We start from the raw sequence: 16,494 nt of genomic DNA, 5'->3' as shown, positions 1-16,494 counted from the left end.
AGAAATTGGTCATTAAAAGAACAAATAATCCAATTAAAAGATGGAGTACAGACCTAAACAGAGAACTCTCAACAGAGGAATCTAAAATAGCTGAAAGACACTTAAAGAAATGTTCAACATCCTTAGTCATCAGTGAAATGCAAATCAAAACAACTCTGAGATTCCATCTTATACCTGTAAGAATGGCCAAGGTTATAAACACTGATGACAACTTATGCTGGAGAGGTTGTAGGGAAAAGGGAACACTTCTGCATTGCTGGTGGGAATGCAAGCTGGTACAGCCACTTTGAATATCAAGATGCAATTTCTCAGAAAATTAGGAAACTACCTACCTAAAGATCCAGCAATAGCACTTTTGGGTATATATCCGAGGATGCTCTATCATACCACAAGGACATGTGCTCAACTATGTTCATAGCAGCATTGTTTGTCATAGTCAGAACCTGGAAACAACCTAAATTCCCCTCATCTGAAGAACGGATAAGGAAACTGTGGTACATTTATACAGTATAATACTACACAGCAGAAAAATATAATGACATCTTTAAATTTGCGGACAAATCGATGGATCTAGAAAACATCATATTGAGTGAGGTAACCCAGACCCAGAAAGACAAATAACACATGTACTCACTCATAAGTGGGCTTTAGACATAAATGAAAGAAAAAACAGCCTACACTTCACAATCCCAAGAACCTAGACAACAAAGAGGACTCCAAGAGGGACATACATAAATCTAATCTACATGGGAAGTAGAAAAAGGCAAGATCTCCTGAGTAAATTGGGAGCATGGGAAAGGGTTGAAGGGGAGGGGAGAAGAGAGAAGGGGATTGAAAAAAAATATATAGCTCAATAAAACCAATACAAAAAAAAAAAAACAGTACTGTTGGGTATACTGAGAGTCTTCACAGAGGACATTTAGAACTTATAGATGTCGTACCACCCAAACTCGATACATTGAATAGCAGCTTTCCTTTTCCCTCTTGTGCCCCTGGCAAACATGGGTTCTATTTCTATCAGTTAAGCTATGCTATGCATCTTCCGTGGTGGAATCATGGAGTATCTGTCCTCTGTGACTAATTTATTGCACTGACCACAGGATCCTCAGAGTTTATTTGTGCTACCACTTAGGACATGATATTTTTTGATTTTAAGGCAGATTAATATTCTATTGTATGAAATTACCATATTTTACTAATCCATTGGTCATCAGTGGACATTTAGATTGTTCCACATCCTAACCTCTATATGCAGTGCCGCAGTGTGCATGAGAATACAGACATTGATTTTACTACTGATAGGCAAGTGTCTAGATAAAGGATTTGCAGACCATGTAGTATTTCTATTTTTAATATTTTGAGAGCTTTACTTACTTTACTTCACATGGGACACTATTTTATACTCCTACCAGTAGTGTGCAAGTGTTCCTTTTCATGAACACCCACTTACGCACTGTTGGTGAGAATGCAGATTTGTATACCCTCAATAGAAAACAGTATGGAGGTTTCGATTTGCTCATTTTACCACTCCTGGGCCTGTGCCCAACAGCGGTGAAGTCATGTAAAAGCTGTGCCTGCGTACCTTGCTCATCACAACTTAGTTCATAATAACTAAGTTATAGAATTGGCATAGGTGCCTATCAATAGGTGAATAAAAGAAATTATATGTATATATATAATTTTATCCATATGTGAATACATGCAATATATGCAATGGAGTTTTATGCAGTCATAAAGAAGAATGAAATCATATCCTTTGTAGGAAAATGGACACAACTGGAAACCATTATGTTAAGCAAAAAGAAAAAGACACAAAAAGATAGATGTCATATGATTTTTTTCTCATATTAATTGACTTTAAAAGACTCTGAAAGCAGAAGAGGGTAAAAGGGACTAAATAGAAGTCAAACAAAGAATGAGCAGGAAAAGGTAGTAGGGACACTTTTGGAGGGTTTTATCACAAAAGACTGAACAGTTTTTCTGCATCTATTGATATTGTATGTATCGTATGCCTTCTTTTGCTATGGAGGAAGTTCTTAGCCTTAGCTTTGCTTTAAACTCACAGAGAAAGCTTTGGAAAACACAAATATTTTGGCCTCTAAGGAGACCAACTCAATTTTTTAAAACCTCTGTGGAGGATTTTTTAAGCTTTTAAGTGGTATTTGATGTGTGTCTGGGTTAGAACTACATATCGAATTAAGAAAAAAAATGAAGCTTTGCCTTTAAATTTGGATAATGAAGAAAAGAAGCAATTCTCTTCCTTTTGTGCTAAAATTCTTCACTGCATTTTCCAGAAAGTGATTCTGTCTGCTATATGGAAGAGAGGCATGGATGCTAGCATATGACGATACGAGGGGGGTAAGGGTCTTGTGGTCTCAGTGGGCCACATGGATGACATTTCTGGGTAGATGTACAATCAAGATACAAAGTGGTAAATATACCGAGTGATTTTGGAGATATTCTTTCAGTACATAGATCAAGCTTAGTAAAATGGTCCTTTAAACCTCTAGATTATTAGTCATGGTACTGCATATTTATAACCTCAGTCTCAAAGACAGTAAAATCATGGGGTAAGAAGGCATCCGGGTGGGTGTCAGTACATAAAGACAGTCACAGAGGAGAGGGAGAGGTGATACCCTTGGGTAGCTACTTAGTTTCATTTTTAGCTTTCATCTCTAGCTGTTGTAGAAAGATTTTAATTTAGATTTGGTGTTCAAAACTCAGGACAAATGCAATGTTGCAAGTTCTGCCTGGCTTGAAATTATCTTCATGGTGTTTCCTTCACTATTCCTCTCCTCTCCCTTTCGCCATTACTTCACCTGCCTTCCCTCTCTCCCTTCCTCCCTCCTTTCCTCCCTCTCTCCCTCTCTCCCTCCCTGATCTCATGAAATGCTTACAGAATGCTAACAGTACAATAAGCGTCTTGCTAACACTGTGGCTCATAAAGCAGGCACATAGATCACCAAGAGACAAAATAAGATTTTCTGAAAATGGGCAATTGCCTGGGCAGGTGCAGAGCCATGTGCTCTAGTGCTTTGGAATTATGGTCACTAGGCCTCTTGTCTGGAAGTAAAGTCCAGGACACCTACAGTACCTGCCCTGCCGTGGTATTTAACTAGAATCCTCAGTGATACTTAAAGCCAGCTCCAGCAATAGCCCTCAACACTGGGCTGTGTCTACAAAGTGATAAGGACCGCCTTCACAGAGTCTGTCCGTGTTTGTGAATACATGCTGGTTTGTTGCAGCGCATCCTTCCTTGAGAGCAGGACATATATGTAAAATCAAAGTTGTTTGGGGAAACAACTTGGCTGTAATTTTTTTCTGTGATTTAAAATGTACCAGACACTCATAATAGCAAATAAAACCATTTGAAACTCACACAACACACTCCAAACTGAGCAGGGAAGATTCTTGCTTGTCTACAGCCCCCTAACTGTGCCTCGGGAATTTGCCAAAAGTCTAGAAACCTTCTTAATTGTCTGGGGTTGAAAGGAGATCTCACAGCCACGGGGAGGGCCAACTTACAGTGCTTTCCCTCAACCTATTTAATTTCCATTTATATTTAATTTAGCCTCCACATTAGTTTTTAATCTCCCTCCATCCCTCCCTCCCGTCCTCCCCTTCCCTCTCTATACACAAAAGTCAGGGTCTCCAAGTTGGCAGTGCATTCAGTATGTGCTTCTAAAGAGAAGTTGTTATAGAGCAGAAGTGTTGAAATCTAAAACTGAGGTTACAAAAATATGTAACAAATTCTTGTAACTCTGTTTCCTAATTTATGTTCCCACCAGCCCCTCCTCGTCAGTTTAAAACTGCTTTGAAAAGGCAGCTTTAGAGTGGAATCGACTTTTGACTCCTTGGGTCATTTTGGAGCTTATGACAGATTGTGATGCCTTGGTGTGACCCAGGGCTGTCTGTCCCCAGCCAGCTCACTGCATTGTTACAGCAGAGAACATTTTCAAAAGTTACATTCTTTAAGTTGTCATAATAGTTCGGCTTGTATAGATGTCAGGATAAAAGTGTCCTCCTCAATGCTGAGTTGTTTGGAAAATTGATGTATCATTTATGAAAGAGGCAGCAGAACACAGATGATGTTCTGTATGGGATGTCAGGACTTTTCTACCAAATGCTCACAGGATAAATGTGAGCATTTCATGTGTTTTTGAAAGTCCCCAAACACCAGGATTTTCATCTCCTCTTGGGACTTGTTTTGGTATGTGTATATGTTGCACGTGTTTGCAGGTGGTGTGTATATGTGTTTGTATACATCTGTGTATAGGTGTGCATGCTTGGGTGTTTGTGTGTGGAGGTCAAAAGCCAGCATTGGCTTGTCTTCCTCTTTTGTTCAAGCTTAATTTTTAAGATCGAGTCTCTCGCTGTCATTGGACCTGCTATTTACTGATTTGTCTAGACTGGCAGGCCAGCAAACCTCCAGGACCCATTAGTCTCCATGCTCTCGGTGTTTTACAGGCTGCTACTGCTGTCTCCAACTAGCATGTGGGTACTGCCCATCCAAGGTCATGTCCTGATGCTTGTACAGCAAGCACTTGAACCGCTGGACTATCTGTTCGACCTGACATTTTAAAGTTACTGTTTTACTAGTGATTGTGTGCATTAGGGATGCGTTATTTGCTGAATTTGAGTGGCTTTGAATGAAGTTTGCCCTCAAATGGGGAAGGGGCAACCTTAAGTGCATCCACTTTAAACCTAGATTAAGACAATGAGCCACCAGAAATGATGGGTGTGTGGCCTGTCTCTTCAAGAGCTGAGTGGCTTGGTATCCCACGTTATCTCCTGAAAGGACCTGTTCTGGTGTCGTCCACATACACTGGGTTCCTGCAGGTGATCTCAGAGCAGTTGACTTGAGGGAGGGCATAGCTCTTCTGCAGCCCTAGAGCTAAGCTGCCTGAACGGAGAGCCCCATGTGTGAATGAGCCCGTGTTGGGGATCACACTCTTCCCATCTTTGTCATCGTCTTTGTCAGGTTGCTAAACTATGATCATTGAAACTAAGGCAATTAAACCGGGAACTGGAGGAAGTCTGAGGGTTTCTTGCATGTTAGAGAAACAGTTGCCCAGAGTCCACACTAATATTATTATAGGAGAATTAAAGACTTATAAGTCATGAAAATAGATTGTGATTGGGGTATTTTCCATTCTTTGAGAGAAGAGCTTGAGTGGAGTGGCTAAGAGTGTGGTGCTGACATAAACCAGTATGGGACTTTCTGGTTGGTCACTTTGGGATTGTCATGTATTTGGTGTTTGTATTTGTTTGTATCATACTTGAGCCCATTTCTGAGCTCAGCTGGTTCAGTACTTACCACAGCCCAGTCTTCCTAAGTGTTTCTGTTTGCACCGGGTGAGTGTGCTGCTGTGAACCCTGCTCACTGAAGCCCTAACTTCTCTCAGAAACTGTTCCGATCGAAGCTTCTGTTGGCTTTCATCCTGCAGGTGAAGCCTAATTCACCTAAATATGAAGGAACCACTCAGCTGTTTTAGATTAACAAACTTCAAAAAAAGAAAGGAGGGAGTGAGGGAGGGAGGAGGGAGGGAGGAGGGAGGGAGGGAGGGAGGGAGGGAGGAAGGAAGGAAGGAAGGAAGGAAGGAAGGAAGGAAGGAAGGAAGGAAGGAAGGAAGGAAAGACTACTTAATTCTACGGTGAGGCTTTGTGTCTAGCAAATGCCTAGGATGAAGAAATTCATACTGGACAGTAATTGAGTCTTGTTGTGGAAGAGTAATTTTGAGACTTAGAGAAAATATCTATATTTATCTATAATACACTTAACTTTTAAAAAAATGAGCATCTCTGCACTGAAGTACTCCACATTGCCTGTTATTAATAAATGTGTTTCTTTTGGAGATGGTCCAGTGTGTGTGTGTGTGTGTGTGTGTGTGTAGGTTTGCATTATGGGAAATAGATTTACCCGAATTGAGAAGCAGCTGATAAATGCATATGGTATCAATAAGATGAAGCTCACCCTCAGGCCAACTCCCTTGTAGCTTTCCAGAGTCATCAAGTGTTAGTATCTTACACAGCCTCCTCACATCTTGCTCCTTTTCCAGTGTTGTACTTTGGAGTTAGTCAAGCCCAGGGTTCCAAATCTCTGGATCTCTTCTCTGTGTGTGTAGCTTTAAGCCTGCTCAACCCCCTCAGCTTCACTTTCCTCATTTGTAAAGTGAGAAGAATAAGCCTTTGGAATTGTTGAAAAGTTAAAGATAATAAGCAAACGCTGGTCCAGAGTGTTGCTACCATAATTTATTATCCACATTTTGATAATGTCTTTCAATGAGGAGTACCTTATAAAGTCTGGAGATATGCTCACTAGTAGAACACTTGCCTAGCACGTGTAATCTTAATCAGTAGTAGTAACGAACAAACACTCTGCTAAGCTTGAACACTGTTACTTTAATATCATACTTTTGTCAAGTTAAATGGACAACCAACTAAATCATAATGTAGCATTGAGAAAGAAGTTGCTTAGGAGCCTAAGTAGTTTATAAATAAATGTTAAACGCTAGCTAATGACAGGATATTCTCTGAAAAATATTTTTTAAATCTCTGTTTTTGCTTTTACTTTGTCTTAATCAGAAATATTTCAGCAAATCATTTGTACTATATGAGATCCCCCTATCCCAAGGGTTATTCATAAATTTTGCGTATATAATTATGGTTTAATATCTCTGGAAGAAAGCTAATTTCAGTTATTGAAGCAGACATAGTCAAGTTGCATTCTTTGTCTTGTTCTGTGGTGAGGCCCTGTAAAGCATCTTGGCCTACATACATGGTGTCAGAAGAAGGAGGGATTCTCCTGTGAGTTGAACGTTCAGTGTTATTATCCATTGAGGCAACAACAGCAGCCTGGCCGCTGACCAACTTCAAGTTCATTGGCTCTAGAGCATTGCTGGTCTCGTTGACCTCATGCATCTCTGTTGATTCCCCCCCCCCCTTTTTTTTGACAATTTGGATACCTTCCTTTTCTCGTTCTAATTTTCATGCTTATTAAAGCAGTTAAATTGGGTTGACCTCATCTTTACGCTTTAAACAGCCTGTAATTGTGTTTCCAGATGCTATTTTGTTTTTGTTGACATTTTTAAGATCTACCACAATCACTATTTTTATGCCTAATTATATGGCCAAGTCATATTCATTACTTTGCATTTTGCAAAGTCATTTTATTCCCGAAGTGTAACAGTAGCTCCGAGATGCTGCTGGAGTGGGCGCATCAAGCAAGGTGGGATTGATGGTAAATCCCGAAGCCAGGTGGCCCTGTTTCAGTATCGCTCCACCACTCAGCATTTGTCGGACTTTGGCCATCCTCCTTAGGCATTACCTCATCCCTAAAATCAATACAATGGCCTCATCACGTTTGATAAGGTCAAATCTTATCGCTCAGTAAATTGGGAAGATCTAATAAACACATAACTGAAAATTAGATATGGGACGTCATACCTGTTTACAACATGCCTAATTCTCTGAACATTTCCTAAGATGATTTCCCTTGCTTTCTGAAAAGTGTGGGTTTATTTGAAAAGAGTCTAGTGCTATTGTTCATGATTGTCATCGCTGACTGCCTTAGCAAAAAAAACCAATTATTTTTGTTCCTGAGAATTTAGTAAGATGGAAACTCCCATGCAGTGCTGGTCGGAGTGTGTGATAGCACACCCTTTATGGAATGCAATTTGGCAATCATTTGCAAGCGCCTTACCAAAGTTTATTCCCTTTAGCTCAGTGATTCTGCTTCCAGAATTTTATCTATTTTAAAGACATGGTCAGAAACTTGTAAAATACTTATTCATAGAGATGGTTTGTCATGCTCTCCTTTACGGAATCCTATGAAACTGCGTAATTACAAGGGATGGATCTTATTTTATAAAGTGTTTCATTTGATGAAATATTATATAGCACTCAAAACAGTATCTTTAAAGTGTTTTGCTAGCATGGGGGGAAATCTTCAAGTGGAGGGCCAGCTAGATGATTCAGTGGGTGAAGATATTTACAAACAAACTTGATGACCTGAGTTTGAGTCTTAGATCCCATAAGGCAAAAAGAGAGAACCAGCTCCTGGAAATTGTTCTCTGATCTTCATATGTACATCACGGCACAGTACACACACACACATACACACACGCCCACATGTGCACCATGCACACATGCACACACAGTGAATGAATTTTTTAATTTCTCTAAAAAGATCTTCAAGTGGAGGAACAAAACAGGCTATGAAACTGTTTAAGTGATGCGATATCCTCTGCTTTGCAAGGAAGGAAATGAAGTGATAGTGATGTATCATTTAAATAGAATACTCTTATTTATTCTTTGAGACTTTCATTCACACATACACTTTATACTTATTATATATACTATCACTTCCGCCTCCAGTCCTTCCCAACCACCTGATTCCACATCCTCCTCTCAACTTAATGCCCCCCTTTGCAGCCCACTGAAGTCAGTGTTGCCCATTTGCTGCTGTGTGTGCATGAGTATAGGGCCATATACTGGACTTGGATAATCTATTATAGGGAACACCCCTGAAGAAAACCGCTTCACTCTCCCTCGGCAGCCATCAGCTGCTAATCCCTCTTCCTCTGAGGATGGGGCCTGGTGGTCGTCTCTCTCTTATCCATGCTCTAATATTAACTTTATCTTCTTCAGGTCTTGTAATTTTAAAGCAAAATAAATGCTTAATTTCAACTTGTATACAGAAATCAGTTTATACATCAACCTCTTTAGATTGTTAGATTTCATGTATTAACTTAAAGAATCTATTTAGAAGAAAAAACTTACTGTTGATACTAAGAATAACTTATAAGAGGAAATTGGCCCAAACTTTGAGCCATTCATGGGTAATAATAAACATTACTTTTTATTTTTCTTTCTGTGGCCTAGGAGCTGTGAGGGAAGAAATATTCGATACCGAACATGCAGTAACGTGGTAAGTGTCAGCTTCTTTGGTTGTGAGATTGTAATACTTAGGCCTCGGATATGTTAAGAAGTTTTGTGGATCCTGAGTGGAAAGACAATCAATTAGTAGTTCACCAACCATTATTTATTGCATAGTGTACTCGTTACCCAGTCGTTTCTAATGCTCTTTGATATAAACGTTTAATCATTCAACCAGATTAAAACTAACTAGACTGTTTCAAAACAAACCACATTTTCTCCCTGCTCTGCCTTTGCACATACAGCTCTCAGGAGAAATGAGGCAGAGGAATAATATAAAGGAAAACACTTGGAGTACCATGAAATAAATATTAGTTAATCAGATTCAGGTTTGCCGAATGCCTTCATCTGTCCAGCAAATATTTAACGCCCCGGCTACGTGTGAGGCACTGTGCTAGCGCACGGATAAAGAACACGTGGTTAACTGTCCTCAACATCTGCAAGGGAGCGCTGGGTGGAGAGAGGGAGATGGATGGACACATAACCTCACTCCTGGACAAAATCTATGTGACACATGCCAGTGGGGATAAAGTTGTTTGGGGATGACAACAGAGAATTCTGAAGGGTCTTAAAGGAAACGATGGCGTGAGACAGAACTTGGAGGGGAGCGACTGCTCCGTGCTGTGTGTGAAGAGATGACAATTACGGCAACCACGTGAACGCTGTGGGCCTCTTTGGAGACAGAAGCGGTTAAGGATGTACTTGGCAAACAAGTCAGTATCTTGGGCCTGCCAACACGCAGGAAAGAGTTAACAGATATTTTAAGGTCATATCATGAGGAGCTTTGAATATTAAATCCCAAGTTTGTGGGTCCAGTGGGTACTGGGGATTCTGAAGTGAGGGTGTGGTGCAGAGTCTCATGTTCAGAAAGAAATTCTGCCGTTAGAGCTGAGTTGCACTGGATCAGGGACTATATGGGCGAGAGGGTTTGTAAAGGCTTAGCCCTGGAGGAAATGCACCCTAGGTGGGTAAACACTAAGGCCGCTCCACATGAGCAGACAGGAATGGACAGACACGAGAAGCTGAGGGAAGCTGGATTAAATGAAGCCCGGAGGTCAGCACACTGTGAGAGCGCCGCACTCCCTCCTGCTTTCGTGGAGGAGTGCTTGCTTGATTGGCACTTCTGTGTTTAGACTCTGTTGACATGTTTCTTTCCTGATGTGACTGTCCTACCACTCAGCTCCGCTCTTCACAGTAGTAGTCTCGTTCAACTTTTACTTATTTTTTTGTTGTTGTTGATTCGCTCATTTATTTACTTTTGAAACAGGGTGTCCCTATGTTGCCCCGACTGCCCTGGACGTTACTGTGTAGATCAGGCTAGCCTGAAACTCATGCAGATCCACCTGCCTCTGCCCCCCAAGTGATGGGATTAAAAGCAGGCACCACTACACTTTCAACTTTCTTTTCGGAACTCTACCAAAATTCATCTTACTGAGTTACTTTCGTTGTGCGTCTCTGCACACTCCACAAAGGCAAGAGCCCCATTCTTTTTTTTCAGGGTATTGTTCCAAGGAACTACTCATGAACACATAATTAAGCTCACAATGGATATTCGCTGATTACAAAACTGAGTACTCAGAATGCTAGGTAAATAAATGATAAGAACCAGCGTCATAAATAATACAGTTTGGGGTACTGGAGAAATGCTCGGTGGTTGTTAAGAGCCCTTGTTGCTCTCCCAGAAGACCTGAGTTCAGTTTTCAGCATCATAACTATTTGTATTCATAACTATTTGCAACTCTAATCCCAGGAGACACAATGCCTTCTTCTGGCCTCTGCTGGCACAAGACACAAATGTGGTACATAGACATATATGCAGGCAAATATTTATACACATAAAATAATAAAATATTTTTAAAAGAAATAAGATAGGTGGAGAAGTTGTTGGAGAGAAAATTAGTAAATTTGAGAAAGGAGCCCTAGAGAGATTGACCAGCAAGCTCCAACCTGTAGATGATACACGTAGGTGACAGAATTCTGATGTAGGGAAAGAGTCAAGACTTAAATCATAGAACTGCAACACAGAAGGCACAACAGCCTGCTAGGGAGAGTATACAATTATGAGGCTTTCTCGGGCTGTAGGCAGCCAGATTTTAAAAAGAAAAAAAATAATATGGAACCAAACAAAACCACTGCAAGAAAAATAAGAAGAATATAGGAGAGAATCTAAAAGTTCTTTAGGGGAAAAAAATATTGTCAAGAGTTTAAAGAATAAAGAAAAGGGAGGCTAATAGGGGAGTAATTTCCATAGTTTATTAGGAAAAAATGAAAAACAAGACAGAAGGGAAAAGTCTATTAATGAAGCGATGGGGTGGCTGGGCAGAAGCTCTTTGTGTAAATCTATTCCGTGCTGCTGTCACAGAATGCCGCGGGCTGGGTGGTTCGCAAGCATTACCAGGTTCATTTGGAACCTGGTGCCAAAGACAGAAGTTCAGGAACTGGGTCTCAGCATCTGGCAAGTACAGTTTGGTGAGTCAGGACAAATGGACCAACTAATCCTTTTTGATAGGAACACGATTTCTCTTAATACTATAACGATGGCAATTAGATTTTAGTATGTCGTTTAGAGGATATTCAAATACCAGCAGTGTTTCTACGAAATGTACAAAAGAAAAGCTTCTGTGGACTCAAAGGAGGCTGGCTAGCTTGCATCAAATGTGAGACCCCTGGGGGCTTTTACAGGTAAACACTATACAGTTAACGTATGTAAGGCTCTGGGTTCAATTGCCAGCACCCCCCCCCCACACACACACACACACAAAATAACAAAGATAAATGGTGACATAAGGAGGTAAGGATGCCCTGGGACAACATACCATACCTCAGCTCTTTGAGGAGGGACCAACTGACAAATTAATCTTTTTCTTGACAAAGAAAATCTTTACCGACTCCATTCTGAGAAGATAGAAAGTGGGGAAGTGAATGCAAAGCCCTGGACTTGCCAGGGTGGAGATCAGCCATCACCATACAACTGTTGGACAACAAAGGGGCTGGTCTTCCAGAGATGAGGATTGCCAGGGCTTGAGACTTAGAAGAAATCCTGAGAAACACTGAAGCACGGACATTGCGTGTGACTGAAGGCTCCAACATAGATCACTCAGGAAAAGCAGTGGAAAGTGCTAGGTGGAGTTGTAAATGCCTGAGGAGAGCACACAGGAAACCAGATCGGACCCTGGGGAGTGAGCCTAATTTTTCTATGGAAATCTTTGTGTGGCTCGATCCTTGTTTCTATTTAGGACAAAAGGTGTTAGATATCAGAAGACACCATTCACACCATTGTCATCTATAGTTTTACTCCTCACATACAAACAACATTCAATTGTTGATTAGTTAAAAGAAAGAGAGAGAGAGAGAGAGAGAGAGAGAGAGAGGCATATTTTACAGTTTTAAATGGAATTGAAAGTGTCTGTTTAAGAAATTGTATAAAAAGAATTGGAAATATATAGATGTTTCTGCCTTGTAAAAGACGGCTCACTCCAAAATATCTCAAAGTGGCGTGAAAATATGGCTTGACTTGGTGGAAATGTACACAGGCTTATTGGTTTTCTCTAGTCCCCTGTCTGTGGTAGCACTAACTTAGATAGCAAGCATTGGTTTGTTTTGTTTTTAAGAGACATGCTGCGATTTGATTCTGCTTATCTTCCATCTTGCCTCTTGAGTGTGTAGGCAAGCAGAAATGGCCTGAGCTGGACTCCGTAGGTGAACTGTCAGCATCTTGAGCAGCAGACTGCCTATCGTGTCCTTAAAGCGCTTCAAAACTTTCCATAACTTCCTTACTATCGTTTTGAACACTGTTGTAGGCTGATGCAGGTGACTCTGACCTCAAATCATTTGCAACTTCCAGTATTACATGAGCCCAATTTTTACAGCTTGGAGAAGCAAACTGATACTGATGGTTTTATGAGCACCTCAAGTCTTCAAATAATTGGGGGATTTTACTTACTGGATTTTGGCCAAGACAGAAGCAACAGTGCAGATAGATAGATAGATAGATAGATAGATAGATAGATAGATAGATAGATAGATAGATAGATAGATAGATAGATAGAGATATAAATAGATGATAGATAGATAAATAGGAGAGAGAGAGAGAGAGAGAGAGAGAGAGAGAGAGAGAGAGAGAGAGCTCTAAAGGATCTTTCCCATACTCACACTCCTATTTTCAAACTTAAGATGTTTAGGATAGTTCACCTGAGTTTGGCAACTTCAGAGTTCCTCAGCTCAGCTTTCAAGGATACACCTTTTCCATAGACTGCTTTCGGAGACACTTCTGAAATACCGTGACTTAAAAAATTCAGCTCATCAAAAGGAGGGAGAACATGAGCAAGGAAGGCAGGACCACGAGAGGTGCACCTACCCACTGAGACAGTGGGGCCGATCTGTTGGGAGCTCACCAAGACCAGTTGGACTGTGACTGAAAAAGCATGGGATGGAACCGGACTCTCGGAACATGGCAGACAATGGGAGCTGACGAGAGGCCAAGGACAATGGCACAGGGTTTTGATTCTACTTCAGGTTCTGGCTTTGTGGGAGCCTAGACAGTTTGGATGTTCACCTTCCTAGATCTGGATGGAGGAGGGAGGACCTTGGACTTTCCACAGGGCAGAGAACTCTGACTGCTCCTGGGACTGGAGAGGGAGGAGAAGAGGAGTGGGAGGAGGGGGAGAGGGGCGGGAGGATGGGGAGGGAAATGGGAGGCGGGGAGGAGGCGGAAATTTTTTTTTTTTCAATTAAAAAAAAATACTTAAATTCATTTAAGTTTACATTTTTAAAGAAATACTTCAAATGCAATCAATGTTTAAACTAAATCATATAATAATGTTATTAAATATTCTATAATCTCAAAAAAAAATTCAGCTCATTATTTTTGTAGAACTGTTAAATATGGCATTTTTTTTAAGAATCTAGTTCCCCGAAGCAAGATGAAGAGTAGAAGAAAAATTGGAAATTTTATGAATTTCTGAGAAAAATATCAACTCAAAGACTTCAACAAATTGATTGTCAGGACCTAGAGAGGTGGCTCTCAACAGTAAAGAGCAGATAATGCTTTTGCAGAGGACCAGAGTTTAGTTCCCAGTGCCCATGCCAAGTGGCTCACAAACAGCCGTGACTCCAACTCCAGGATACAATGCTCATATCTGGCCTGGTAGGCACCTTACATATGTGAGCATACACATACACAGATACACACATGCACATAAGTAAAAATAAAATAAATTTTCTGAAAATAAGTGATTGCTAATTACTCTATAGATGGAATGTATCTATATAAAAGCATCAAAGTCCCCACAGTGTTTCCCTAGTTCTCATAATCAGCCAGAAGTCTTTTTATTCCTGTGGTAGGTTAAATGATAAATGTTCCTCATATGCTCAGATATTTGAACACTTGGTCCCCAGTTGGTGATGCTATTTAGGGGATGTTATGGAATCCTTGAGAGGTCTACCTTTAGTGGGAGAAGCACTGGGAGCCAGCTTTGAGAGTTTATAACCTCATCTCACCCGGCTCTTTTTAACTTGGTGGTTACTGCTGGAGATGCAATCTGTTTCCTTTACATGTGTGCCACACATTCTGCTTGTGCCACACCTCACCCTCAATGACGGACCCCTACTCCTTTGGAGCTGTGAACTTGTAGGGTTATAAGGTAGGCTCTTCTTCAGCTCACGTTTGGGAATAGTGGAAAGGTAAAGACAAGGAGACTGCAATAGTTTAGCTGAGTGCCTGTGGTTGCTTGACCCAGCATGGTACTGTTGGGAAGGTTTGTAATATATTTTAGAGATGCATTTTCTCTGAGCTGCTTAACCTCACTCTCTATTTAACACATTTTTCTTCTGTGATCTCCAGCACTTTTGCTGTCTAATATCTCACACAGACAGCATTTTTTTCAGGAGACAAAGGTGTCAGCTCTTATGACTGGAGAGAGCACAGTGACCATGGCAAGTTTATAACATTCTTTGAGAACCTGCTTCTACATCCAAACAATGTGAAGTTGAACCAAATAACCTCTCTTCTAGCTCAAACTATTACGTTCTTGTAAAGCATACATAAGCTGTACTGGATATGGATATGAATATAAACTGATAAAGATATCAGTGGTAACACAATAGTCAGCAATGCCACAGTGAAAACGTTTCCAGCCAGCAGTAGAGTCAGCGTGCAGAGAGTCAACCTGTGTATTAGGAGCGGAGTTCTCATCTTGCCGCAGCTCAACCATCTATTTAACTAGCAGTTCTCACCTTTGAGACACTGAAAGGCACGACATCATTCATACTAGTGGTGGGGTTCTCACTTGGTCCATATGGCCATTTTTTCTCTTGATGCTTTTGTATAGAATGAAATCACATAACACTTGCTGCTTTATATCCAAGTATAAAAACCTTGATGAATGACAGCTCTGATACATGCCTTCCTTGGTCTTGGTTTTGAAACCAACTTTTCAAGCTCACAACAGTGGCATACCCCTGTAATCCAGATCGGTGAGTTAAAGTCAGCTGTGGGAGTCACTAGGGCATTCTGTCTGAAGTACTCTAAGGTATGGAATAGGCTAATTTGCTCCTCGTCTTGTTACAGTCTTTTTATGGTCTTTGTCATCCTTGTTCTGGAAGCTGAATGTAAAGTGTGATGTTACTTGACAGGGTACTGTGGTTGTTTGTTTGCTTGCTCTCACTCCTTTCCATGTGTAATGTATGTCACCAGCATCTGTTGATTGCTCAGCTATTATTTTGCAGTGGTGATTCTAGGAGCTCTTGCTATCAGGATAATAACAGGACACCTGTCCCTGAGGAAATAAGAGTCTATTACGAAAGGCAAAGTCACAACACATATCTGAATAAAGTGCGGTAGGGACTGTCAGTGTGGAGAAAGGCAAAGGGAACTAAGAAGTTCCATCAGCACCTCATCTGATTGTGTCAGCACGGGCACACACATGTACACATGGTACCCGGTGCTGTGACTAACGCCATGCTTCTAAAACTGAGTGTGGAAGCAGGAAACTCATAGAGCTGCCTTAGGAAATCTTAAACATGCAAAAAAAAAAAAAAAAAGCCCACAGGAATTCCTGACACCCATTGAACAATATGCAAACCACTCAAGCACTGTTCCCTTCTCCATAGCATCTTTTCTTTCAATGGAGCACGGGCTGTCATAACAAGAGTGATGAGCAACCAATGCCAGATAAACAGTAACAGCAACACTACCTGTCTTCATCAGGGCTCCTATTGTTGAGATTAAACACCATGACCAATGAAACTTGGAGAGGAAAAGGTTTATTTGGTTCACAATGCCAGATCACTGTTCATCATCAGAGGAACTCAGGATGGGAACTCCAGCTAAACAAGAATCTGGAGAGAGGAGCTGCTGGAGAGATGATGAAGGAGTATGGCTTACTAGCTTACATTTCTTGCACAACCTGATTTCTTGTAGGACACAAACCACGAGCCCAGGAATGGCCACACCCATGATAGGCTGGGTTCTCTCACATCAATCACTAAGAAAATGTGCTATAGAGTTGGCTACAGCCCAATCTTAAGATGGCATTTTCTCAACCGGGGTTCCTTCCT

At 40.9% G+C, this 16,494-nt stretch overlaps 1 protein-coding gene across 1 annotated transcript in view; it reads left to right on the top strand.

Annotated features, from left to right (window-relative positions):
• Positions 1-16,494, top strand: part of Adamtsl1 (ADAMTS like 1) — a 376,638-nt gene that overhangs the window by 45,502 nt on the left and 314,642 nt on the right. Inside the window, exon 3 of the mRNA XM_057784262.1 lies at positions 8,884-8,929. Coding sequence (XP_057640245.1) covers positions 8,884-8,929 — 46 coding nt within the window. The remainder of the gene's footprint in view (positions 1-8,883; positions 8,930-16,494) is intronic.

Source organism: Chionomys nivalis, chromosome 11 (genome assembly GCF_950005125.1).
Source record: "Chionomys nivalis chromosome 11, mChiNiv1.1, whole genome shotgun sequence".
NCBI lineage: Eukaryota > Metazoa > Chordata > Mammalia > Rodentia > Cricetidae > Chionomys > Chionomys nivalis.
Note: the sequence above shows the minus strand (reverse complement) of the source record. Positions and strands in the feature narration are given on the sequence as shown.